The sequence below is a fragment of the Dromiciops gliroides genome, chromosome 3 (assembly GCF_019393635.1).
Source record: "Dromiciops gliroides isolate mDroGli1 chromosome 3, mDroGli1.pri, whole genome shotgun sequence".
In the NCBI taxonomy this organism is placed as follows: Eukaryota; Metazoa; Chordata; class Mammalia; order Microbiotheria; family Microbiotheriidae; genus Dromiciops; species Dromiciops gliroides.
The window spans coordinates 87277328-87304002 of NC_057863.1; the positions used below are offsets into that span (position 1 = coordinate 87277328).

The 26675-nt window shown below is 38.7% G+C and overlaps 1 protein-coding gene across 1 annotated transcript; it reads left to right on the top strand.

Moving 5' to 3' along the window:
* Positions 1 to 9: 9 nt before the first annotated feature.
* Positions 10 to 23220, top strand: LOC122746750 (alpha-aspartyl dipeptidase-like). Its single transcript, XM_043992666.1, has 8 exons — positions 10 to 210; positions 3999 to 4087; positions 4855 to 4929; positions 9035 to 9114; positions 13435 to 13608; positions 15117 to 15176; positions 21855 to 21937; positions 22921 to 23220. Exons 1-8 carry the CDS (start codon positions 104 to 106, stop codon positions 22982 to 22984), a joined length of 732 nt encoding a protein of 243 aa, XP_043848601.1. The 5' UTR covers positions 10 to 103; the 3' UTR covers positions 22985 to 23220.
* Positions 23221 to 26675: the final 3455 nt, after the last annotated feature.

Here is a 26675-nt window from a genome sequence, read left to right on the forward strand (position 1 = left end):
GGGGCCTCGCGGGGAGTCCGCCCGGGGGGCGGGGCAGCTGGCCTCCGACGTCCAGAGCAAGGGGAGGACGAGCAGTCGAGCGCCGAGCGGCCCCGCGAGCACCATGGCACCTCCACTTCCGCGGCGCCTGCTTCTGGTGTCCAACTCGCGGCTTCATGGGGAGGGCTACCTGGAGCACTGCGAGGAGCAAGTGCGCAGCTTCTTCGGGGGGTGAGGCTCCGGGGTCGTCGGACAGGGTGGCGGAAGTTTCCGTCCCCCGCTGTGAGGGTCGGGCAAATAGGGGAGGCAAGAGGGAGTTCCTGGGGGAGCCGGCGAAATAGTGAAGGAAATCCCGTTTTACCCCACCCCCACCCCCCCGAGCCGGGGACCTCGAGGCGACCCTCGAGCTGGGTGGTCTCTACGCCCACAGGCAGCCCAAGGGGGCCTCAGCCTAGCCCAGAAGCGTCCCCTAACCTGCCCCGGGAGGGGTCCTCTAACCTGCCACGAGGGCTCCTGTGGTGAAATGTGGGAAATGGTCCAGAAAAAAACTTTTGAACCTAATTCCTCATTTGGCAAAAATCGTGTGCATGCCCAAGGATTTGTAATTTTGGAAGAAACCAGTTCCCTTCTCATTCTGTTTGTCCACTTAACTTTAGAAATATGCGCTTTTATGATATATGATTATTGCATGAGTGTAAATGTCATTAAATCTTAGATGCTAGCTGATAGTTTGAATTCCTGATAAAGAGAATTTATATGTTCTTCCAGTAGTTGTACTTTTATCTTCTGTAGTTTAAGGCAGGGCTTCTTAAACTTTTTCCACTCGGGAATCCATTTCACCGGAGAAGTTTTTACACGACCCCTGATATAGTCATATAAAATAGGTATACGTAACTTTTTACTGTTACCAAATATTTTGAAACCTCTATATTCAGTTATGCGACCCCATATGGGGCTGAGACCCACAGTTTAAGAAGCTTTGGTTTAAGAATTGGTGCCTGTATCAGACCTGTTAAAATAGGAAAATCTTTGAACCTTGTTGGGAGATACTAATGTTACAGGGGGAAGGTGTAGGGCTCCGTATGTATTCCTCTGTAAAGAATTAGACTCTTGGCACACAGTCCAATTAGAATTAAAATGGTCGTTTATTTGGTGCTATAGAAAGTGACCACCCCTGGGGAGGAGGGCTCAAAGTTCTCCCAGAACAGAAGGAAGGCAAAAGCTTTTATAGAGGATAGATGGGGTGAGGACCTGAAAATGCAAAGTTCCTTTTTGGGGTGGGGAAGCTTAGATGCTTGTCACATTCCTGAGAGTCAGGGGGGTTTTTTTTGGAATGATGGTCGTGACCTCTGGGGTTATCTGTCTCCTTGCTCTGGTCAGGTAGTAACCACACCTAAGTGACTTTCCTGCTTAGAATTTTATCTCCCCCTTACTTCTTAGCTGTGTCTGTCCTGATATCTAGTTGGCCAATCTAAACTTTAATAGTCTCTTGATTTCTCGATATGTCTGTCCTGTTGTCTGGTCCTAAGCCCCATGTCAGTAGGGCCAGGTAAATGATGAAAATAGTATTGGAAGTCTTCTTGATTCTTTTTACCATTTTCCCCTACTTCCCCTTCCCCTCTTGAACACATACTGTCTTCTGTCTCTCTCCCTCCCCCCCCCCCCAAAAAAAATCCTGGACTTAACCTGAAACTACTTTACACCAGACTATAAATTACTAGGTTAAGGTACTACCTCTTCTTGGTAAATCTGCATTTCAAATTAAAACAAGGGAACCCCTAAATATAATTTCAGACAATAATTAGAATGTAGGAGAGGAATTATTTGGGAATGCAGGGAGGGTGTTACTAGATAATTTGCTATCCAGGAATTTATGGGGAGAGACAACATGTACATATAAAAGTGTTAACTGGACCAGAACTAGCCTCTAACTTGAGGAAGGCTGGAGCCAAACAGAGCAGGCTAGAAACAGGTGAATCAGGAATTAAATATGTTTTATTTTCAGAGTGAGGGAAACTGTTTGCAAGGACACATGTCCTGGACTGCATCTAGTGGGGGGGTGGGGAGGACCCGGATAGTGTGGGGAGATTTCAGTACTTACACTAGTGGCTACTCAGTGAGCAGTAGCCCTGTCAATGAGGTGTAACAGCAACAATGTGACAAGTTTGATTCATGGCAGGACTTCATTCATGATGGGAAAATGGGTGCTCTCTGAGCTTGTCCCGTGCTTGTCAGAGCTCAGAGAACACCCAGTACTGGTTAAAGCAATACAATAATTATGTGATTTTGCCAGAGGGTGAGGTCCAAGGACTGTTCTGTCAAGCTCTGGGCACAGTGTACTTGTTAGACCTTAGCTCTGGAAAATGGAGGCGGGGGGGGGGGGGGGGGGGGGGTCGAGGTCGAGGGCGGGCACGGAGTCTCCTAATATCTTGTCAAAAGTCATGTTCGAAGTACAAGCAAGGTAGAAAGATGCAAGGAAACCTTAGAGGGGAAAGTGTTAGTACCAGGAAGGAGAAGGAAAGGCCTCTTGCAGAAAGTGATGTTTGAGCCGAGCCTTGAAGGGTTTCCATGAGGTGGAGGTGAGGAAGATGAGCATTCCAAGCATAGGTAAAGCCCACTGCAAAGCCTGGAAGATAGGAGATGAAGCCTTGTGTGTGAGGATTAGCAAATAAGTAAATATGGGAAGTCCATGGAGAGCATTCAGAGTAACAATGTATTAAACCAGAAGGATTGGGAGGGGCCGTGTCCTGAAGCATTCTGCCGGCCAAACAGGAAATTTTATTCAATAAATTCTCTGGAATTTATTGAATTGAGGGTGGCAGTGGATTGACATAGTCAAACCTGTGCTTTAGGAAAATCACTTTGGTAGCTTGTGGAGGATGAATCCGTGAAGGGAGAGGTTTGGAGGCTGTTGCTTCAGATTAGTATAGTGGAGAGAAGGGGGAGGGCATATGAGGAGCCTTGTACCGAGATAAATGAAAGTAATTAACAACTGATTAGATATATGACATTATTGAGAAGTCAAGGATGACAAGGTTGCAATGCATACCAGGGTGATTGCAAAATAGGGTATAACATGCATGTTCCCAAGGTAGAGTAGGTTTGTGGGAAAAGATAGGTCTGTTTTGGGCATTGAACATTAAGCAATTGGTGATTTGAACCTGGAGCTCAGAGAGCCTAGGATAGTAAATAACTAGATCAGAGTCATGTAGATAAAGATGATACTGGACTGGTGAGAGTTTATGTGATAATCCAGTCAGAGAAGAAAGAGAAAATAAAGGAAGGCTCAGGACAGAGTTGACAGGTACAACTACAAGGGGGGGGTGGGGAGGGCATGACATGAAGATATAGCAAAGAAATCCAAAAAAGAGCAGCCCCTTGGAAAAGAAGAAAACTGAGAAAGAGCATTCACAAAAATCCAGAGAGAAGAGAATATCCAGGAGAAAGGCTAGTCAGCAGTGTCAAGTGCAAAGGTTGAGGATTGAGAAAAGACTCATATATGGCAGGAAAGAGATTATTAGTAATTTCAGAGATAGTGGTTTCAGTTGAGTGATAAGGTTTAAAGGACAATTACAAAGCACTTCAACAGAGAGTATTTTATATAACCCTCAGAGCAACAATGGGAGGTAGCTAGGGCAAGACCACCATCACATCTCCCTAGATGGATTGGGACAGAGAGATCATAAAATCAGCCTGTACAAGAAAGAAACAATCAGTTCATTGGAGATAAGAGAAAAACTTCAACATTCTTGCATTTAAGAATCTTGATACATTCTTGAATTTAAGAATTATTTACATGTGATAAATATCTCTTATTGTTTTCAAGGTCGAGCAGCAAAAGTTAGAGCTTGAAAGTATAGGCTGATTTTCGAGTTTGGTAGAGTAATTCCCTATAAACAGATCCAAGATGTATGCACTTTTAGGACAGAACCATAAGTCAAATCCATTCACAGAGAAAACTAAGAAATATCACTAACTACTAATATTCTGTGAAAATTTCTCTTGTTTTTCTCTCCTAGAAAAGTGAAACGAGTTCTTTTTATTCCATATGCACTTCATGATCGAGATACCTATGCCAAAACTGCAAGAGAAAAATTTGAAAGCTTAGGTAAAAATCTACTTCTAGAATATTAGTAACGACTACATGTTAGTGGTTCAACTATCAAGTAACGTGCTCACCATGTACCATGACCATGCAAAGCACTTTTAGAGCTCAAGTAGTTGGCAAAATTTTTAAATTGAACTGGTCTAGTAATAGCTTTTTAGTTCCTTGTTTTTTCCCTATTCCAAAACATAGTTGGGAACTTTCCTAGGTAATCATTTTAACCATAAATCTCAGAATTGCTAGAAATAATATTGCCTTCAAGAAACAGTGTGTATATTGACTAGAGGTCACCTTAGAATCAGAAAGGGCTGGGTTCAGGGAGCCTGATGCTCTCACATACTGGCTATGTAACTCCAGGTATGTCACTTAAACTCAAAGCCCCTGGTAATTTTCTAAGACTATATAAGTTAAAGCTGAGTTGCCAGGCAATAGGAAGAATTTAGAAGTTCCCCCTGTAGTTGAAATCACAGGTCTAGTTTAAAAAAAGAAAGATATAAACCATTTTCAGAGTACTTTCACATACATCATTTCATTGTTAATAAGTCATTTTATAGATGAATGCATTGAGGCCTTATGGAGTTAACTTACCCAGAGATGCCAGAAAGGCCAGCACTGAGGTCCAGTACTTCAACTGTATTATAAAGCTATCCCTCTGCTAGAGGAGAAGCCAAGAGCTTTCCTGTGCCAGTTTCTGATAATTGAAAATGTTGCCTCTTGTGTAAGCAGAAGTCATATCATATGAATAAATAAAATTCTGTTTTGAATTTAAGGATATGGGTTAGACAGCATTCATGAATCTTCTGACCCTGTGGAAGCTGTAAGAAAATCTGAAGCCATATTCGTAGGTAAGTCTGAAATAATTTTGAATCTACAATTTCAAAGGTGTAAGCTTTCTTTTTAAATTTTGTTTTCAAAAGTTCTAAATTATAATAGGTCCTTAAGAAAAGTCACCTATCTGGGGCAGCTAGGTGGCGCAGTCGATAGAGCACTGGCCCTGGAGTCAGGAGTACCTGAGTTCAAATCCAGCCTCAGACACTTAACACTTACTAGCTGTGTGACCCTGGGCAAGTCACATAAACCCAACCGACTCACTGAAAACAAAACAAAACAAAAAAAAGAAAAGTCACCTATCTAAGGAGAACCAGGGCCTTTGCTAATGTATGTCTAAGAAGACCATTGTACCTGGGCAAGTCACTTAACCCCTATTGCCCCGCAAAAAAAAAAAAAAAGAGAGAGAGAAATTTTAAAAAAGACCATTGTATGTAATTTCAAGTTATATTTAGCACACAATTCTACTAGAAAGATATGAGATCTTAGGTTTTGTTTTCCTGTAGGAGTAAAATGTAAAATTTTTTGCTTATTAGAGAAAAACAGAAATTTTATGCCTTTAACTTGGAGCTTGGAATATGATATTCCAAAAGACAAAAGATATAGGCTTATAACTGAGAATAACATCCAGCAAACCTGAATATTCCTTTAAGGGGAGAAATTGATTTTAATGGAGAAATTTTATATCTATATCTATTTATATATCTATCTTTCTATCCGACTATCTATCTATAAGTCCCCCTCTAAACATCATTAGGGGAGCCTAGAGAGAGTTTGATTAGACCAAAATCCTGGGAGCGGTTCTGTTATGCCTTACTGATCTTAAAAGAAGAATAGAAAGGAACAGAAGAGAAATATGCAGGGGCAGGAGCAGGTTAGGAAAAATTATCTCACAGGATTTGGGGTGCATAAGTTGGAAGGCTACACAAACAAAAGAGGAAAGGGTGAGGAAATGGCTGACACTTTAACCTCACTCTTATCTGAACTGATCAAGGGAGGGAAGCATACACATACACAGAGTTGGGTAAAAAATACATTTCATTCAATAGGGAAATAGGAGGGAAAGCAGAGAAGGAGGGATTAAAGGGGTAAATTAAGGGAGGGATTAGTGCTAAGTAAAACAAACTCTGAGGATATACAAAAATAGTTAAGCTTTTTGGAAGTATAGGTAAAGAAGAGGGGGAGGGTTGTCTAAACATTAATTAGAAAATACCTGGGGCAGCTAGGTGGTGCAGTGGATAGAGCATGGGCCCTGGAGTCAGGAGTACCTGAGTTCAAATCCCGCCTCAGACACTTAACACTTACTAGCTGTGTGACCCTGGGCAAGTCACTTAACCCCAATTGCCTCACCTTAAAAAAAAAAGAAAGAAAAGAAAATACCTGAACAAATTGTATATAAAATGTGATGGAATACTGTTGTACTATAAAAAATGATGAAGGATGGGTTTCAGATAAGCCTGGAAAGATTTGTGTGAACTGATGCAGAGCAGTGAGCATACCAGGAGAAGACTTTATACAAAGACAATATTGTGAAGTCAGACAATTATGAAAGACTTAGGAACTCTGATTAGCATACTGACCAGCTACTATTCTGGAGGACTAATGTTAAAACCTGTCACCCCCCTCCTGATACAGAGATGAAAGACTGAGTGCAAAATGAGACTTTTAAAAAAAAACATGGCCAATATGAACCTCTGTTTTATTTGACTAAATATGTTTGTAGTAGGGGTTTTGTTTTTCTTTTTCTGTGAGAGGGAGAGGAGTGGCAATGTGGAGTGGGATAAATTTTTGCTGATTAAAAAAATAATTAAAAAAGAATTTAAAAAATACTTTCTATCTCTTGACAAAGAAGGGATGGACTTAGAAAACAGATTTTTCTAGAGGGGTAGGTGGGAGGGAGAGAAAGCAAATTTTTGTTGATCGAAAAAATAAAGAATTTTTTAAAAGGAAGTTCAGTATAAGTGGCCTTAAAGTATAAGAAGTCACCTTGTTCCACCACAGAAGAACCACAGGGATTCATCTGACCTAAAGTCATAGGAGTGGCCCACCAGCTGGGAAGAACCTTTTGAATAGACTACGATTCATGTTGAATTAGAAAGGTGTGTCCTAATAAAGGTCTAGAGATAATAGGAATGTTAAACAAAGCTACAGATAGATAACAGGCTTTACTGTGAATGTTACCAGATTTTACCTAGGTGATTGTTTTATCAAATAATTCTATAAGAATTTATTTTACTATTCATTATTTTAAAGTCAGATATTTTAATAGGATTTTAAAAAAATTAGTATCATTTGTGATGGCAAGCAAGGAAGCCAGGATTGTTTATAATGTGACCTTTTGTATTTATGCCATCTGGAAACCCCATTGGGAGTGTCATGTGGTGGTGTGAGTAGTTGGTGTACATTGAATTTCTTTCAGAAGGCTTTCTAGTTTTCCCACCAAATTTTTTTTTTTTTTGGTGAAGCAATTGGGGTTAAGTGACTTGCCCAGGGTCATGCAGCTAGTAACTGTCAAGTGTCTGATACCAGATTTGAACTCAGGTCCTCCTGACTCCAGGGCTGGTACTCTATCCACTTCAACACCTAGCTGCCCCTTCCCATTAATTTTTAATTGAATAGTGACACTCCAGTAAGGAGCAGCTACATGGTATAGTGAATGGAGCACTAGGCTTGGAGTCAGGAAGATCTGAGTTCAAGTCTGGCCTCACTCACTCACTAGCTGTGTGACCCTGGGCAAGTCACTTAACCCCTCTTTACCTCAGTTCCTTATCTGTAAAATGGGGGCATACTAAAGAAGAAATGGCAAACCACTCCAGTATCTTTGCCCAAGAAACCTCATGGACTTCAAGATAAATTCAGATACCCAGTAGTTGGTGTCTTTGAATTTTTCAAACACTATAGTTGCAAAGCGTTTTGGATAACTAGTTTGTTCCCCTGTTCAGCTTAGCTATTTGTTGTTCAGTCATGTCCAATTCCTTATAATCCCATTTGGGGTTTTCTTGGTAAAGATACTGGAGTGGTTTGCCATTTCCTTCTCCAGCTCACTGCAGATGAGGAAACTGCAGCAAACAAGGTTAAGTGACTTGTCCAGGGTCACCCATCTACTAAGTGTCTGAGCCTGGGTTTAAAGTCATGAAGATGAGTATTCCTGATTCCAAGCCCAGTGCTCTAGCCACTGTACCACTTACCTTCCCATTATTAACCATTATCCAGTAGTTTTGATGATTACTGTTCTGAAGTCTACGTTGAGAATTGGTACTGCTAGGCTCCACTTATTCCTACTTTTTTCTCTCGTTATTTCCCTTGAATTTCTTGACCTTTTGTTCTTCCAGATGAATTTTATTACTTTTTTTAGATCTATCAAGTAGTCCTTTGGTAGTTTGGTATGGCACTGAATAATTTTGTTCATTGATTTGCCCAACTAAAAACAAGTAATATCCCTCTATTTATTTTTCTCTATTTTTGTAGAATGTTTTATTGTTTTCGTATTGCTCGGTAAGTGGATAGTTTAGATGAAATGTCTTTTTCTCACAGGGTTGTTGTGAGGATTGATTAATCAAATGAAATGATATTTGCAAAATTTTTAGGACAATACCTGGCACACGTAGGCACTTAATAAATGCTAATTCTCTTTTCTTCTTCCTTCTTTGACTTGGCTAGATAGTGTTTCCAAAACTAGATATTGGAAAAAAAGTGGTGTCAATGGCTATCTTTCCTTTATGTTGCTCTTGGAAACAATTCAACCACCTCTGGTAGTCCTATCAGCCTTACTTCTTTCCTCTCAGTCCCAACTCCTACTCTTTTTCTGGATTTTCTTTCAGATTGGACAAAGCTGTAGGCACTCAAATGTTTGTTGTTGGCAACCACTTTGGTCTTCTCTGCTATCTTCCAGACTAAAGAATTTACCTCCTGAGAGTTAGGGTGGGATGGGAGGGCAAGCACTGACTCCTCCCCCAAACCAATAATTAAACTCTGTTTATTATGTTTTCAGTCTTTGTAGTCTGTTTATGGACCATTCTTGTTTGCTCACAAGTTATACTTTGAGGGCACAGTGAGAGTATGACAAATTCAGTGTTTGTATTTAGGCAAAGTAAAATGTGTTTTGATTTTTTTCCCCTACAGGTGGTGGTAATACTTTCAGACTTCTAAAGACATTATATGATTTAAATCTGATTTCTGAGATCAGGAAAAGAGTCCTACATGTAAGTTGACCTAAGTTGATTTGCTGAGGTTAGAATTAAGTGATTCTATGGATATCTTGGTATTTATTTTCCTATGTCTTGCTAGTACATTTTAATCTCTTCCTAGAGGCATAATCAAATATCACCAACCAAATCTATGAGAATGTATTCTAGCACTAATGATAGACGTGGCATTGTTTATTATGTGCTTATGGAGGTAAGACTGATCTAAGAGATGATATCATCTAAGAATAATTTTGAATATGCTTTTAGAAAGGCCCTCCAGGGCTTAATGATATTGAGTACAGCATGTTTATGAGCTTCTTCAGAGGTTCTTTCAGAATTATGGGAAATAAAGTGTCAGATGAACAGGAAAATAGTGTTGAAAAAGTGGACTGTTTTTTATATTTGAGATGGGAAGTGACACTGAAATGAGATTGTGAAGAATTCCAGGCAGAGGATTATACTACCTTGATTTTTTGGATTCTGTAAAACAGAAATAATTCCGAGGGGCTGAAGAAAAAAAGAATGTGATCAGCCCAGGGATATTTAAAGTGTTATCAAGACCTCCAAGCACTGCCTCCCTGCCCCCAACTCTTTCTGGAAATCAAGTTTAGCAGTGTTGACTGGAGGTGATCCTAGTCTGTGGCTGTGGGTGAGAACAGTACTGCAGGCAGCAAAAACATTTCAGGACAGCAGGAGTGAGGGCCTTAACTGTGGTTTAGGGGAGGAAAGGGATCTCTTAGGCTGAATGCTAGACAGAACTCAGAAAATAGCAATAAGGAGGACTTGAGGCCTAGGGCAATGTTACCCACAACTCAGGATTAAAACATGGCAATGATGATGATAAGCTGCTAAAAATAAAATAAAACAAAAACAAAAATGAGAAAGGAAAAAGAACCCAACCATTGATAGCTACTTTGGTATGAAAAAAGATCTAGGTTCATATTCTAAGGAAGATAGTGAGGTTAAAAAAAAGCCACTCCTCAAAGAATAATATCAAATGGTCACAGGCCCAAAGAAAGAACTTTAAAACAAATTTTAAAATCAAATAAGAAAAAAAAAGAGAAAAAAATCAAATGAGAGATTGAGGAAAAATTAGGGAAAAAATAAAAGCAGTCCAAGAAAATTATGAAAAGAAAGTTAACCAATTGGAAAAAGAGATATAAAATCTTAAGGAAAAAATAACTCCTTGAAAACTAGAATTGGGCAAGAAGAATTAAGTAACATTATGAGACAGCAAGAAATAGTAAAACTAGAAAAAATAGAGAATTTGAAACATGTCATTAGAAAAAAACAACTGCTCTGGAAAACAGATCAAGGAGAGATAATATGAGAATTGTCAACAAGATGACCTGAAAGTTAGGATAAAAAAAAAGAATCTGGATATAATATTACAAGAAATTATTAAGGAACATTGCCCTGAAGTTCTAGAACAAGAGGGTAAAGGAGAAATAGAAAAATGCTACTGTTCACTACATAAAAAAAGATTGCAGGAAGAAAACTTACAGGAATGTCAGCCAATTTTCAGAACTCCCAGGGTAAGGAGAAAATATTGAAAGCAAGAAGGGAAAAAAAACAATTTAAATACTGCACAAATTCAGTCAGGATTTCAGAAGACCTAGCAGCTTCTACTCTAAAAGACTGTAGGTCTTGGAACTGTGAGAAATAGTTATTAATAACTGATATCTTGGCGGGGAATGCAGTGTTCTTCCCTTTGGTGGTGGTGGTGGGGGGGAATGAGGGTTAAGTGACTTGTCCAGGGTCACTAGTAAGTGTCAAGTGTCTGAGGCCAGATCTGTGCTCAGGTCCTCCTGAATCCAGGGCCAGTGCTTTATCCACTGTGCCACCTAGCTGCCCCTCTCCCTATTTCTTTGTCCTTTCTCTTCCCTTCCCCGACCCCCCACCCCAATATAGTTCTCCTTATAAGATTACATGGAATCTCTTCATCTGGATAAAGCCCAACCCAAGGTTACAAAGAATCTTGGTTAGAGACAGATCCATTTATCTAGATCAAAGCTTCTTAAACTGGTGGAGGGGTGGGGGAGCGGGGTATAACTGAATGTGAGGGTTTGCAAATATAAGGGGACAAATAAAAATTCCTCAGGTAAAAAAAGGTCATAAGTGGAAAAAGTTCAAGAAGCCCTGATCTAGATAACTGAAGGATTTTGCCAAACTATAGACCTAGGTGAAATCTATTGTGCTCTGATCAGTTTGGATTGGGGGGGGGGGTGTCTTACATTTTTTTCTCTGTCATTGTTACCAAGATTTGAGTGACCTAAGTCATGTATCTGAGACTTCATTTTAATATAACACACCTCCAAATCATGCCAACCATTTAGGTTTTTGGTTTTTTTAACCATTTAGATTTGATTGATATATGATGAACCTCCTACAGTTAGGATTATATAAATTGTGACCCCCACCACCATTAGGGGTCTTTGATCTGAAACAGATGGCCAGTGACCTTCCTTTTATTAATAACCTGCTGGCCTATTAATAAAATGATTAGATTACCCAGGGGGGAAAAGTCTCCAAGGCTCTAAAAAAGATTATGTATGAATATAATATCAATATCAATCCCCACTGAGTCCAGGTCTATTATTAAGCTTGCCAAGGGTTAAATAGTTTCTGGTGTCTCAATAGGAATGTCCAGAAAATAATGGAAAGGAGCAAGACAGCCAATTGTCAACAATCTCCTTTTCTCTCTTTCCCTTCATAAATAAAAATACTGTCTCAGAAGCAAGAGCTGTATACTTTAGCAATAAAAAAGAAAAAAGGGAACTCCTTCTCTAGCTAGCCCTAAATTCTTTTTTTTTTCTTTTTTGGTGAGGCAGTTGGGGTTAAGTGACTTGCCTAGGGTCATACAACTAGTAAGTATTAAGTGTCTGAGGCCGGATTTGAACTCAGGGCCTCCTGAATGCAGGGCTGGTGCTCTATCCACTGCACCACCTAGCTGCCCCGATAGCCCTAAATTCTTGTTTTTGTTTTTAGTGAGGCAACTGGGGTTAAGTGACTTGCCCAGGGTCACACAGCTAGTAAGTGTTAAGTGTCTAAGGCCGGATTTGAACTCAGATACTCCTGACTCCAGGGCCAGTGCTCTATCCACTGCACCACCTAGCTGCTCCAGCCCTAAATTCTTAAGGCATCTTTTTTGTGGGGCAGCTAAGTAGTACAGTGGATAGTCAGTGTGGGGATGTCTTAATACTCTGACAATGAGGAGCAGCAAGAATATGACAAGTTTGATTCATTGCAGGACTTTTTGAGTTTGTCCTGTGCTTGTCTAGCTCAGAACACCTGGTGAATTACGGGATTTTGCCAAAGGGTAGGATCATCCAGAGAGTGATTCCAAAGGATTGTTGTCCTGGCAAGTTCAGGGCCCAGCTTGCTTGCTGGGCCTTAACTCTGGAAAACAGGCGGGGGTCTCCTAATATTTTGTCATCCCAGAAGTCAAAACGTTACCCTTTAGTTCTTGGTGGATCCCAGATCGTCCACCAGCAAGTAATATTTTCATTTTCACTCTGTCACCTAAAAGCAAGAGTTCCATGAATGGAATGTGACAACATTTCTAATTTAAATGTAATTTTTGCTACACAGTCTCTGTGAATTAATTTAATTATTAATTTAAAAATCCAGCAGGCTATGCCATAGCTTATGATGGTGTAAGATTCATCAGGCACCAGTGGCAGAGAAGAAAACCATGCATAATTGGGATTTACGTTTTTAATTTCCAGTTTAGATCCTTTGATACAATGAAGTGTTTTAGAGGTTGAAAAGAGCTCTCAGGGGGCAAGCCAGGTGGTGCAGTGGATAGAGCACCAGCCCTGGATTCAGGAGGACCTGAGTGCAAATCTGGCCTCAGATGCTTGACACTTACTACCTGTGTGACCCTGGGCAAGTCACTTAACCCCCATTGTCCAGCAAAAAAAAGAAAAGAAAAGAAAAAGGAAAAAAAGAGGGAGGAAGAAAGAAAAAGAGAAAGAAGGAGCTTTCCAAATGTTGTGGTCAGTGCCACCTCTCATTACACATGCTGTGCCAATATTCATTTGTCCCCTTCAGGTTTGTCTGCTCCTCACTTCAAAGAGAATCTTCCTTATTCCCAACTATTGTTGTATTGTACCTTTGGCCAGATATTTAGAGGGAGTTCTGCTTCCTCAGAAAAATGTTTTTCTCTTCAGAATTGTAGATACTGGTTGAGACTACATATTAAACTTCTTGTGGAATATGCACTCTACAGTCTGTGTTGATATTGGTTTTCTTCTTTGTGGTGGTTTTTGGCCCCTCACTCGTGTCTCAGTATGTGACTTGTTTTTTTATATCAAAGTTATGTGAATTTTTCAGGCAGGCATTCCATACATGGGGTCTAGTGCTGGAACAAACGTGGCCACCATCAGCATCAATACAACCAATGATATGCCAATTGTATTCCCACCTTCGTTCAAGGCTTTGGGATTTGTGCCTTTTAATATCAATCCCCACTACCTGGATCCAGATGTTAATAGCACACATATGGGTGTAAGTATTTCATTAACAATTCTTATATTGGCTAAAGCAACCATAATGTAGGTGTTTGCATATACAATTCACACTTGCTGATCATGCTTGAAGTGCAAGAGAGAAGAGATGGTATTTGAAACAAGAGGTAGGAAAGCATTATAAGGGAAGCACTTTTGTGTTCTCCAGCTTCCAATCCCTTTCCTGTTCCCCTCTAAGGATAAGCAAGCTCTTGAAGGAAATTTAAAGAAAAGCAGAATCACTATCTTCAGACTTTCAAAGTGCTTTTTAGAAGGGAGGAATTTGCAGGTATTTTTGGGAAACTTGCAGTGTGGTGCATTTGTGTAGAAGTTCTTAATCAGAAATAGTTTCTTGGAATACTGTAAGTTAAAAGTAATAAAACACCAACAGAAATTGGATGTTCGTTTCTTGCCCTTAGGAGTACTTTGAAAACAAACAGTGGAGAATTCTTGTAGAGTTTATCATTGGTTCTCAGCCAATGTCAGTGGTCAGTAAACAATGTATAGGTCAGGACTTCAATGAAACACTCACTAATCACAAAGAGTGAGGTACACAGGTACACCCCACTGTGGCATCTATTTCTGGTGGTTTCCATAGATGGCAAACCAACAAGCATTTCCATCTGACAGACATGGTGTCTTTTTTTTTTTTTTTGTGGGGCAGTGAGGGTCAAGTGACTTGCCCAGGGTCATACAGCTAGTAAGTCTCAAGTGTCTGAGGTTGGCTTTGAACTCATGTCCTCCTGAATCCAGGGCCGATGCTTTATCCACTGTGCCACCTAGCTGCCCCATGGTGTCTTATTTGATGGAAATTGATGACCTTTAGGGACATGATGCTTTTCCTTAAGATATTTTCATTTGATTGCATTTAAGCAGAAAAACCTCCCCCTGTGTATCCTGAGAATACATATTAGCACAGGCAGTTAACACTCTAAGGCCTATCGAAACCAAAGTATTTACAGAGGAGAAAATGGATTCTGGTTGAGTGACTTGCCCGAGGCTACAAGGCAGATGCCTTCCACACTCAAGACTCAGCATGATCTCCCTTTCTGTCCCTGCTGCTTCTCCACAGGTGCTTTACTAACACATTTTAATTCTTGTTTAATTGATAGCAAGGCTAAAACGATTTGGCAAATGAAGAAAGCTACATAGCAAACTGTGAGGGAATGGGTTTTTGTTGCATGCGGTATTACAGCTTGGGCCAGAGCAAGGCCAGAGCATCCTTTGAAACAAGCTTCCTCTGAAGATAAGAGAATGACTTCACAAGGGCTACCGGAGAGAGTAATGGAAGCTTTCACACAGCCTTTCTCAGATTCTGGGCAAACTTCAGTGAGTGGTATGATGACAGTCCCTCACCACTGACTCCTGAGGTCTTTTGTTGCTCTAAGCCAAAAGGTCTGTTGAGGAAACTCACAGGCATCTGGGAGTAGGAAAAGGTAGAAATGGAAACTCATTGGAACCACTGGTGGTAGCTCTGTCTTAGTTTTTTAAAATGTTTCTCTTATATAGGAGACACGTGAAGAACGGATTCTTCAGTATCATGAGGAGCCAGACACCCCTCCAGTACTGGTATTGTCCACATTTAGTTTCTATGGCCAATCACAAGAGCTAAACATGATATTATATGCACAATTAATCATCACAGGGCTTTACCTGATTTTGTGTTTGTCTTAGCTTTCCTACTCTTTCCCCCCCATTCTTTTTGTTCTTACACTGCTCTACTTTTCCTTTGCCACCTGAAAAGGCCACCTGAAATTACTCTCCAAGAAGAAAATCAGTTTTCTTTCAAAGTGATGATGAGATATTGAAGGGGAAAGAGGAGCAAGAAAACAGAGGCTTCAGTAACAACCATATTCAGAGAAACCAGGGGTGACTTTTGGCATATAAAGGTACTTGGGAAGGTAACAAACCCTAATAATTAGTGATAATACTAGCTTATTTAGATCATTACTCAGAACTTAATCTCAAATCATTCCTTTTACAAAAATTCCCTTTAAAAGAAAAAAGGAGGGCTTTATATATCAGTCTTATTTTTTAAAATAAAAGTATTTTATTATTTTCCAGTTACATGTAGATAGTTTTCAGCATTTGTTTATATAAGATTTCCAATTTCAAATTTTTCTCCCTCCCCCCCTCCTCTAGACAGCAGGCAATCTGCATATATCAGTCTTTTTAATCTCTTTGTATGTCTCCCTATGACACATATCATTACTTGAACTTTCTATAGCTAAATACTATAGCCAGATATAATAGTTTAGGTTACCTCATACTTTAGTTCATATTTGTAGTTATTTTTTAACTTAAGAGAACACACCATAAAAATTACTATATTCCTTAAATGTGTCCACGAACAAGTCCTCTTCTGATGTCTTATTGTGGTATAGAAGTGATCCCGGGCTCTCAGAAAAGGAGGCATTGACAGTATGGCAGAGGGATCAGTAAGGATGAGGTTTGAGAAAACGGCAATCAGATTTAGCAGGTGAAGTGATCAGTAACTTTTGAGAAAGCAGTTTGAGTCCAAATAAGATTAGGAGCTAGATTATGAGGGTTAGTATAGAAAGCCCTCTCTAGGATTTTGGATGTGAAAATGAGCTAAGATATAAAATAACTTTGGTGGAAGGGCAGGATCAAGTCAACATTTTAAGATTTTATTTGTTAACCCTCATTGCCCCACCAAAAAAAATATATTTCTGTGTTTTTGATACTCATTTTTAAAAATTTTGTGTTCCAAATTTTCTCCCTCAAGCCCCTCCTCTACCCATTGAGAAGGCAAGTAATGGCATAGCAGTTATACATGTGAAGTCATGTAAAACATTTCCATATTAACCATGATCAAGTGAGGTTTTTTTTTTTTTAAGAATAGAGACCTGTGCTTATCAGCACTGAGCAAGGAACCAGTGGCTAAAGAGAGATTGAAGATGAGAAAAGAGGGAATGTTGGAAGGAGGAAGCTTCTAACAGAGATGGGATTAGTTGTGTGGTTGGCCTGGACAAAGAGAATGCCCACTTCTAAAGTAGGGGAAGACCAAGGAGGAGGCAATGGGAAAAGAAGAAAAGGAACCTCATGATAGATGGCCTCTGTTGTTTTCAGGAAAGTAAGAAATGAATATTCCTCTACAGTAGTAAGGGTGCTTGAAATTAGATAAATTTGCAGTGAATTTGCATGCTTGGATGACTTTCTTCAGCAGTGTTTCACAGTACGTGAGTAGGTGGAGAAAAAAGATGATCCAGGGTTTGGCAAGATGTTACTGATGATAGGACTAGAGGGCAAGGGATTGAAAGTTAGCTGATAGTGTATTGTTGACCTGGTCAGCCATCAAGTTAAGACTCTCCAGAGAGGCTAAAGCAGGGTTGATATACTGGAGCATTTATTAAGTGCTTATTATATACTCAGCAGTGTGGAAAAGGAGCAGCAAGAATAGGTTTAGGAGGGGTGGGGCAGAAGGAAGGAAAATGACTGGTAACTAATATAGGAATTATTTCCAAATGAGTAGTCTCTGACAGAATAAATATAAAATTCAACACCAAATTTTGTAAGGAAGGGTAAAGACAAAAAGATATGGTACAATTAAAACTACTTGAATTTACTTTAAAAAATAGGAAATAAAGGAACAGACATCAACAGGAATTATCCTCTTTTGTTACGCAAATGTAATCAGTAGAAAGTAGTCTCAGCTAATGAGGAAGCCAGAAGGACCCAAAAAAATACCTCCCCCAGAGCTGTTTCCCAAATTAGAATCATATCCAAGACAATCCCAAGGGACTAATAATGAAGCATATTATCCACCCCCATAGAAAGAACTGATAAAAAGAGCACTTGTGGATTGTACATGTATAACCTGGTTGATGTCTTGTGGAGGGGGGAGGGAGAAAAATTTGGAACTCTAAATCTTATGAAAATGAATGTTGAAAGCTACCCTTATATGTAACTGGAAAAAATAAAATAAATGTTTGTTGCAAAGAAAAAGAAAAAGGAATCATAGCAACCAAGGGCTACGTTTTTAGAATGTAAACTTATTTGTAAAGTCTTATGGATGAGGATGATGGAAGATTATGAACAATACTTTCTCATGATAACAATTGAGGGAAAAAATAGCTTGTAGAAAGCTTGGCATAAGAATTGTGCCATATTCTCCCCAGAGTATTTATGGAGGAAACAAAAGCAGACAAGCAAACAGAAGCAATGGAAAAAATCTTTCAGAATTTCATAACTAGGGGGCAGCTAGGTGTTGAAGTGGATAAAACACTGGCCCTGAATTTAGGAGGACTTGAATTCAAACCCAGCTTCAGACGCTTGACACTTACTAGCTGTGTAACCTTGGGCAAGTCACTTAACCCTCATTGCCCTGCAAGAAAAAAAAAAATTCACAACTAACTCTTTACTCTATTAATGATAATGAAGCTACCATTAATATTGTAGTCCCTGATATGTTTTATGATAAAGTAGAAACGGCCCTAGAGAATACAAAAATGGGAAAAGTGGCAGAACTTAGAACAAGCGTACACAAAAGTCTGTGCAGAAGATAGCAATTTTGAGGTCATTGAGGGATCAGTTTCAAGATATCTGAGGGTTAGACGTTAGAAAAAATTAAGAACCTCCAACAAGATGCCTGCCGTGCATGCAGTAAGAACATATAAATGTTCATTATTATTTTTAAAATAATGAACTCTTTATTGAGGTATACAGTAGGAAGAGCACAGGTTTTTGCTGAAGTTTGCCAATTTCATGGCAGATTTTCAGTTGAAAATCCAAATGGGATAGGGATTCTCGAGTGAGTAAGGTCCTCTGGATGTTGTTTGGGCTGGTTACATCAAGCTCCAGATGACTGCAGAACCTGCTAAATGTGAGGGAACTACTCCAGAATCTATCTTAAAGGCGGCACTCTTGCTCGGACTGAGAGGAAGTTGGATGAAGGGCCCATTTTACTGATCCATCAGTACCTATATCTTGGACAGACCCTGCAGGTATGCAGTGAGCCTGTGCCCAGAACTGAGTAAGAGAAAGGTAATTCTCATTTGGGAAATTACATAGTGCTTTTAGTCACCCCTCCCCAAATGATGACTTTGTATTTATTCTGAACATCCACCTATAAGTATGTTATCTCTCCTTGAAAGTAGGACTTCTTTAATGTTTTGTTTTATATCTGTGTCCTAGCATAGTGCTTGGCACACTGCAGGTGTTTAATAAAGGCTTGTTGATGGCTCTGTCTACAGGCTCTGGATCTTTCCTTTCCCCCTCCTGTCAAAATACCACAATTTCCCAGGAATCCAATGCAAGTCAAGCAGAGCAAACTGTAGTGGATACAAATAGGCCAAAGAATACTTCGAAGGACAAATTGTGGTCAAGAAGTCAGAAAATTATTGAGCTGATAGTACGACCCAGAAAAGAGTGAGTGAAGGGTAGCAGATGAATAGTTTGAATTCTGCACTGGCATTCTGGTAACGGGGGTAGACCCAGCGGCAGGCCCTAATCGCACGAGTGGACATCCAGATAATGTGTGGGAGGACACTGACAAGTCACAAAAGATGAGAATACAGATTGTTGTCTGAACCAGTGGAGAGAGTACCCACATCAATGAGATCACCAATTCATAGATGTATCAATATTGAAGCATATTTATATTCTAAGAATATATGTACAATTATTCTAATGGTCTATATTAAATGTTAATATAAAATCATGATTAGGATGATTAAGATAATCAGCTTACTGGAATCAATGTGGGTAATAAAAACTATTTATTATATGTAATGTTTGCTTATGTTAGAATCATGATTTTTAGGTTTTACATGAAGCTTTATAGATGCCAGCCCTTGGATAATTAACTATATATCAGATGGACAAGTCAAAAAATGGAAGGGAGTTTATATTCTATTGGTAGAGAAAATGTGTAATAGAAAATATTTACATATTAACAGAATGTGTACAAGGTAATGAGGGGGAGGCCACTAGCAGCGGGGAGAATCAAGAAAGACGACCTAGACCCAACACCAGAGATGACTTGAGGGAAGCAAAAGCATCTTTGAGGAGGGAATGCATTCCAAGAAAGGGGAAGAGTCTAAAAATGGCAGTGAGGAGCAAGAAGTATCTTGACTCTCATTCTAGGACTTACAGAAGGCAGAGTGGAAGAATCGGAGACAGTCGGAATGGGATGGGGGAGGGGTAGAGTTAAGGAATAGAGATGAGAGTGAAAGGTGGTGTAGGTGGAGTGTGTTTAACTCCTAAGCATCCCGTGATTAAGACAGGGATAGGGACAGGAACAAGTGATGCAAGTTTTCTAGACGTGTAGGGGTGGAAGTAGGTGGCAGATGACGAGTATGGCTCTTGAAGGGGTTGCTGGGGTAGTAGCTGCCCCTTTACACTCTCTTTTAAGACTAAAGAAACACTTACTGACCATACTTAGTACATCTGTAACTTAAAGGAGGCCCTGTAAATCATAGGGACTTGAGTACTGATTCAGGAAATGTTTTGATTCTTATTCAATACAGTATAACAGAGGTATTAGAAATCCCTGACCACATAATTATTTCCATTAGTAAGTTATGATATTTAATAAGTTGAAAGGAGACTTGAAAGGCTCCTCTTGATTTAATAAGTAAAGAAATCACCATTTCCTAAAGTGATCCCGGAAGCTATATTTATAATAAACTCTGTGAACTATTGCAATGGTGTATATGTGAGCCTTTTAACTAGAATATTTTATGAAAATAGACTCTTAATCTTTTTTTTTTTTTGGTGAGGCAATTGGAGTTAAGTGATTTGCCCAGGGTCACACAGCTAGTAAGTGTTAAGTGTCTGAGGCTGGACCTGAACTCGGGTCCTCCTGAATCCAGGGCCGGTGCTCTATCCACTCCACCACCTAGCTGCCCCTCTTAATCCTTTTTTACGCTGTACCCCGCAATCTCGTTTCATCTTTACATCTGTGACTATAACTGCAATGCCTGGCTGTGCTGGATTAAGATTCAGAAAAGACTATTCTTGTGCTATGCTGAATGACTAAATTAATCTCCATTTCCTTCATTATTCTCCTCAGAAACTATCAATGATTTTTAAATTATTTCAAAATCATTCTTCTACATATTCTTCACAACTCAACACCAATTTTTGACGTTTGCTAATGATTTTATTCCTTTATTAAAACAGGTCTACTTTCTAATTAAATCTCATTATAAATTCTTAGCTTATCACAGCAGTTCTTTAGTTATTTTATCTTGTGTGGATATTTATAAAATATCTCCTGATGTGCATTTTCCCCTTCTTATAAAATGATTTATCACATGAAAATTATTCAGACAGTTTAAATCACCAGGGCATAAGCTACAATGTGCTTTTATAAAGCATGCTTGATAGCTCAAGGTTAGGAGTCAACTGGGACAGCAAATCCTTTTCAAATTATAGCTAAGTAGATAAATAGTTTTTCAGGCAGACATGCAGAAATTCTTTGAACTTAGGTCATCCGTTCCTCAACACTGTCCCTTTGTTGAGTTTTCATGGTTGTGATTATAGAGATGCAGCATTGATAAGTTCTAGTATTGGCTGCCACGTAGGAGTTTACTGAAAAATTCACAAAACAAGGCCCATAAAGATTACAAAGTAGTTATCTAGGCAAATAACCATAATTCAAAAACAAAATGCAACTTTTACTTATTCTGAAGAACCATTTTCTCTATTAAGAACTCGAGGGTGGGGGCAGCTGGGTGGCACAGTGGATAGAGCACTGGCCCTGGATTCAGGAGGACCCGAGTTCAAATCCAGCCTCAGACACTTGACACTTTACTAGCTGTGTGACCCTGGGCAAGTCACTTAACCCCAGTTGCCTCACCAAACAAACAAAAAACTTGAGAGTAAAGATGAGACAATAGGTTATGACGACCATAACTATATTCCCAAGTAATTTTTTATGTAACTGATAACTATCTCAGATGTCAATGAAGTAGGACCTAGAGAGAATCCTGTACCAAATCAACAGGTATATCTTATCCAAGAACAGCTGCAAGTTGGGTGGGGAAACTTTGGTTCTATAGGGATTCCTTGTTTATGCCAGGAACCCTCCTTTAGCAGAACATGTCACAAGCTTGTAGCTACTCATTCTCTATCTCCCCCTCCTTCACTATGTCAAGAGTGTGGGGTTCTCATGGCTGTGTACATGGTAATTTGGTGACATATCCTATCATCACCATGATCAAAATTATTGATTATCTAAGTTGAAACCACTGTCAAACAGCATATTACAATTTTTTGATGCAGGGTTTACGTGAAGGATCCATTCTACTGGTGGAAGGAAATAAAGCAACACTCCTAGGAAGAAAAAAAGCTCGGCTTTTTCTGAGGTATGGTAAAATTTAATTTTAGGAAATGTTTTAAGTATTTCTAAGTACAAGGAATAATTTTACATACCTTCATTAAATAACTGGTCTAGGGATTGGCAACCTATCACAGTGGCATAGAGTGGCACATAGCTCTAGGGACAGCAAAGCCCACTCATGAGATGCTGGCACTTTTTCAGATTACAGTCTCTTCCATGGTACTTGTCAACTGACACTATTAGTCTAGGAAAAGCTACGACCAGCCAACTTGATTCTGATAGGAATAATCAGGTCACTGGAAGAACCTGAAATCTAGAAAGGGAAGGGCATCTGCGTTGATGAGTGGTAAATTATAAAGTAGTTCTTTGACAGTTCTAGGGGCAAGACTAGGCTGTAGTTAAGTTAGATAATGAGGGAAGGTAAATTAATGTATGAGTAGACTTTATCAATCACTAGTTAGGGATGGGGCTGTCAGTAAATATGTAATTATATAGACTAGGAACCCATCTCTATACACGTGAAACTTTAAGGAGATATACAAAAAGGGATTTTAATAAATCGTTATTAATGAATAGTTTTTCTTGAAAGCTTTCTCATCACTGGAAAATGAAAAAGCAGGAACCACAATCTGAGATCCTCTCCATTTCATTATGATACATAAATTAGTTTATTGGAATAAAAATAACCATATAAGGGTCTACTACTATTTGTTTTAATTATTAAATTGTAATTTATACTGCAATAAGTTTCATTTACTTGAAAGTGGCTTTGGACTTGCTTGTGCTGCTAGGGCATGGTTTCTATTAGATTCAATCCTAAGAACAAGGCCCAGCCATTAATTTCTCAGAACCATATTTGGATTTTTATTAAGATAGGCATTAATTTACTGTTCTTTACTGATTTAGATCCTAAGTCTTGCCAGATAAAGCAGTAAAACTGTCGTAGTTCTAGGCTACATAGAGCTTGTGTTCAGTTATGTTACTGTTGTCTTTCTGTTTGGGATCCAGAGGTCAAACACCGACAGAACATGAGCCTGGAGCGGACTTTAGTTTTCTCCTTACTGATTCTTAGACACTACCAACCTTGCCAGAAAGGACAGACAATGGTGTCAGTGGTGAAACAATCAGAAGACGACTGCCAGTATAACCAAAGGAAGCTGAATACAAATCCCATGAACCTGATTTAACCGCAAGATTCCTTTTCCCCCCAATGCTCCCATGTGCTATAGGGCAATATGAGTTTTGCAGCTAAGATGACTTTGCTTTAGAGAATGCAGCTTAAAAATAAATTCTGTAATAAACTGTTTACATTTTTCAGTTGCTAAAAAGTGACTTAAAGCCAAAGGTAACATACCTGTGCTCATTTGGGAAAAGGCATCACTTATGTAGTTCAGTAGCAGGATGAGGGCACACAAGAAACTTTGCCTAAATTTCAAAATAGTGGTAAATTTCTCTTTTAATAGCAGTGTAACCATGTACCAATAATTACTTATAGTAGATGTGCACTCAAACACCAGGAAAAGAACATCCAGTTTTTTATTTGATTCAAACCCATTTTTATCTATATCTATATATATACATAAACATGTATATATGATATATACAAAGCTACTTTTATCATTTTATATACAAAATAAGTACATTCTTAGAAATCGATTACAAATTTTCAAGACTAAAAAAGTGCAAAAATTTCTAGACTATCTTCAATCATGCTGTACAGAAATAAATCATCAGCTCCATATACAAACATTTAAAATAATTAAAATGCACTTGATTTAACAAAAAAATACACCATATACAACTTTAAAAGCACAAGGAAAGAATATATTGCACCTAATAGCAACTTCATTACAATTAAAAGAATCAAAATTAGAGATACTCATTATCCCAGTTAAGACTTAGTTGACTTTGAAGGCTTTTGTTTTTGTTTTGTTTTTGGCATACGAAAAAAAAATCCATTGTCACATTTGCACAATGAAGAATGTTCTAAGGCTTATTGGCCTATTTTCTAGTGTTGAGAAACCAAGCAAAATTTGAGGCACATTTTAAAATTACTTTATGTGACTTTTAAACTCTTTAGTTGCTATTTTTAGCATATTAAGCAACAGCACAGTTTCCAAGATGCTGGACAAAAAGTCACTGCTTTTCCTCCAAATATAGTTCTGTAGTGAAACTCAAAGAACCTATGTGCACATATACATGCATGCAAGATATCACTGCCTAGAGGACTAAAACCACCCCTGAAAATGTATTGGACATTTTACAAAAAGTTGAGAAAAGAGATGAACCACTGTTGGGCTTTTACCACCTCATTCCCACAGCAGAGACTGACAGGAGTCAGAAAAATAAAAGATGGCCACATCCTGATTTCGTTTTTGCTAATCTTTTATTGCCCCGAATCTGTGAAAGGATTTTGTAGGGGAAGTAGTTGGAGTTGCAGAGGAAATGCTGGTGAGACAAGACTCAAAGAATCATTTTTTCAATAGCAAAGTTTAAAAAGGGAGGGGGGGGGAGGGTTAGGCAATAAGGTTTTTTAGTAGTTAGTATGCCATAATTTTGGAGTTCAGTTGTTAAGGAAAGAAATACAATGAGAAACAAAGTTAAAGTCTTCATTACCTATATAAGCAGGGGCCTAAGAAATTGATTTCTAGTTCTGACATATCCTAAAGTTCTAAGCATCTTAGCCAAGGAAACACATTTATTACAAACTAACATTTAGGAAGAACCTACCTGATGATCATCACAAGAAATTAGGAGACATAAGTTCAAATACTGATGTGTGCGAAATACTTGTAAGTTGTAAATGAAATCATATCTAAGACTTAATGTCTTGTGTGTGTGTGTGTGTGTGTGTGTGTGTGTGTGTGTGTAAAATTAAAACTTTTGAGAAGTAGCCCCCAGGTGAGAGTGGATTAAAAGGTAATGTCAAAGTCAGAAGAGCTGGATTCAGATCTCACCTCTAACAGTCACTGGTTGTGGGACCCCAGACAAGGCAGTTAACCTCTCAGGGGTCCTCTAATGAGATCCTCCACCTTCCAGTTCTGTGCATTTTCATAATCTTGTTTGTACATAATTGTTTTCTTTCCCATTAGATGGGGGGGGGGGGAGATGAGGGTTAAGTAACTTGCTAGTAAGTGTCAAGTGTCTGAGGCTAGATTTGAACTCAGGTCCTCCTGAATCCAGGGCTGGTGCTTTATCCACTGTGCCACCTAGCTGCCCCCTTCTCACATTAGATTTTGAGCTCCTTTGGATCAGGGGCTGTTTTTGCTTTTGTTTGTTTCCTTGGCCCATAGCAAAGTGCTTGCTATATACCAGGTTTGCTGATGACTCTAAGATCATATGTTGCACAGAAGGTGCCAACCTGCATTAAAATATTGGAATACTCAACTGAATATTCCAGACCAGTGACATCACAGGTTGAGTTCCTAATGCCAAATAAAATTTAAAATAGTGTATGAGAATAAAGGGGTTAGACTAAAATAATTTTCTTTTCAAATGCACCAAATTTTTTTCTACTTTTGATTTAAGAAACACTATAAGAACCGAACTACTTTTAAAAGGAGAGAGGTAAGTTTTTTAAATCATTAAAATTTGTTTTTACATATAATTAGGGGAAAAAAATTAAATTCTAAAAGGACAGAGGTGGTTAATTGAATATGGAGCCAGAAGCCCTGCTACTTACTAACAACATGACTTTGGACCGTAGTTTTCTCATTTGTATAACAAAAGGTTTGAATTAGATTCTTCAACAGCTATTTATTAAGTGCCCACAGTGTGCCAAGCACTCTGCTGGATACTGGAAGTACAGACTAAGATCTAGGCAATCTCCATGGCCACTTCCAGTTTAAATATATAGTTTAAAAAGACATAATTGTGAATTCTTTATGAACATAAAATGAGAGTTTATATGGTAGCACCTTTAAAAATCACAAAGCAAATGTACAATAAAGGGCTGGGAGCTTATTTTTTTTCTTCTGAATTTTCGAGATTAGTTGTTTTGTTTTTAAAAAGACAGAATCATACTATTTTATCTACTCTTCTCAATGAACTTTCATGTTTTCCTCAGAATAATTTTCTAGGATATTTAATATATCTTGGCTAGTTAGCTTAAGAATTCTAAGCCCTCCAGTGCATGCAGAAAGCACATACCTGCGCACATGCAGGTACATACAGAAAACTGTAAGAAAGTTCACCTTAGACTTGCATGAACTGATGAGTGAGATGAGCAGAACCAGAAGAACATTGTACACAGTATCATTGACATTATGTGTTGATCAACTGTGATAGACTGACTAGATTCTTCTCACCAACACAATGAACAGTACAAGAAAGTTCCAAAGGACTCATGATGGAAAAGGTTCTCCAAATCCAGAAAAAAAAAAAATAAAGAACTGTGGAATATGGATCCTAATTGAACCATACTATTTCTTTTGTTTTTGGTGCTGTTGTTTTTCTTTTTTGAGGTTTTTCCTTTTTGCTCTGATTCTTCTCTTATAATATGACTAATGCAGGGGTAGCTAGGTGGCGCAGTGGATAGAGCACCAGCCCTGGAGTCAGGAGTACCTGAGCTCAAATCTGGCCTCAGACACTTATCACTTACTGTGTGACCCTTGGCAAGTCACTTAACCCCAATTGCCTCACTAAAAAAAAAAAAAAGACAGAAATAAGTTTAATGTTATATATGTGTGTGTGTGTGTGTGTGTGTGCATGTGTATATATATATATATATATATATATATATATATATATATATATATATATAT

What these genes read in the sequence shown, in the direction of transcription:
- LOC122746750 (XM_043992666.1), top strand. Translation starts at nt 104, where the DNA reads ATGGCACCTCCACTTCCGCGGCGCCTGCTTCTGGTGTCCAACTCGCGG. An exon ending in GTGCGCAGCTTCTTCGGGGG is followed by an intron (nt 211 to 3,998) that starts GTGAGGCTCCGG and finishes TTTCTCTCCTAG; the next exon opens with AAAAGTGAAACGAGTTCTTT. An exon ending in AGAAAAATTTGAAAGCTTAG is followed by an intron (nt 4,088 to 4,854) that starts GTAAAAATCTAC and finishes TTTGAATTTAAG; the next exon opens with GATATGGGTTAGACAGCATT.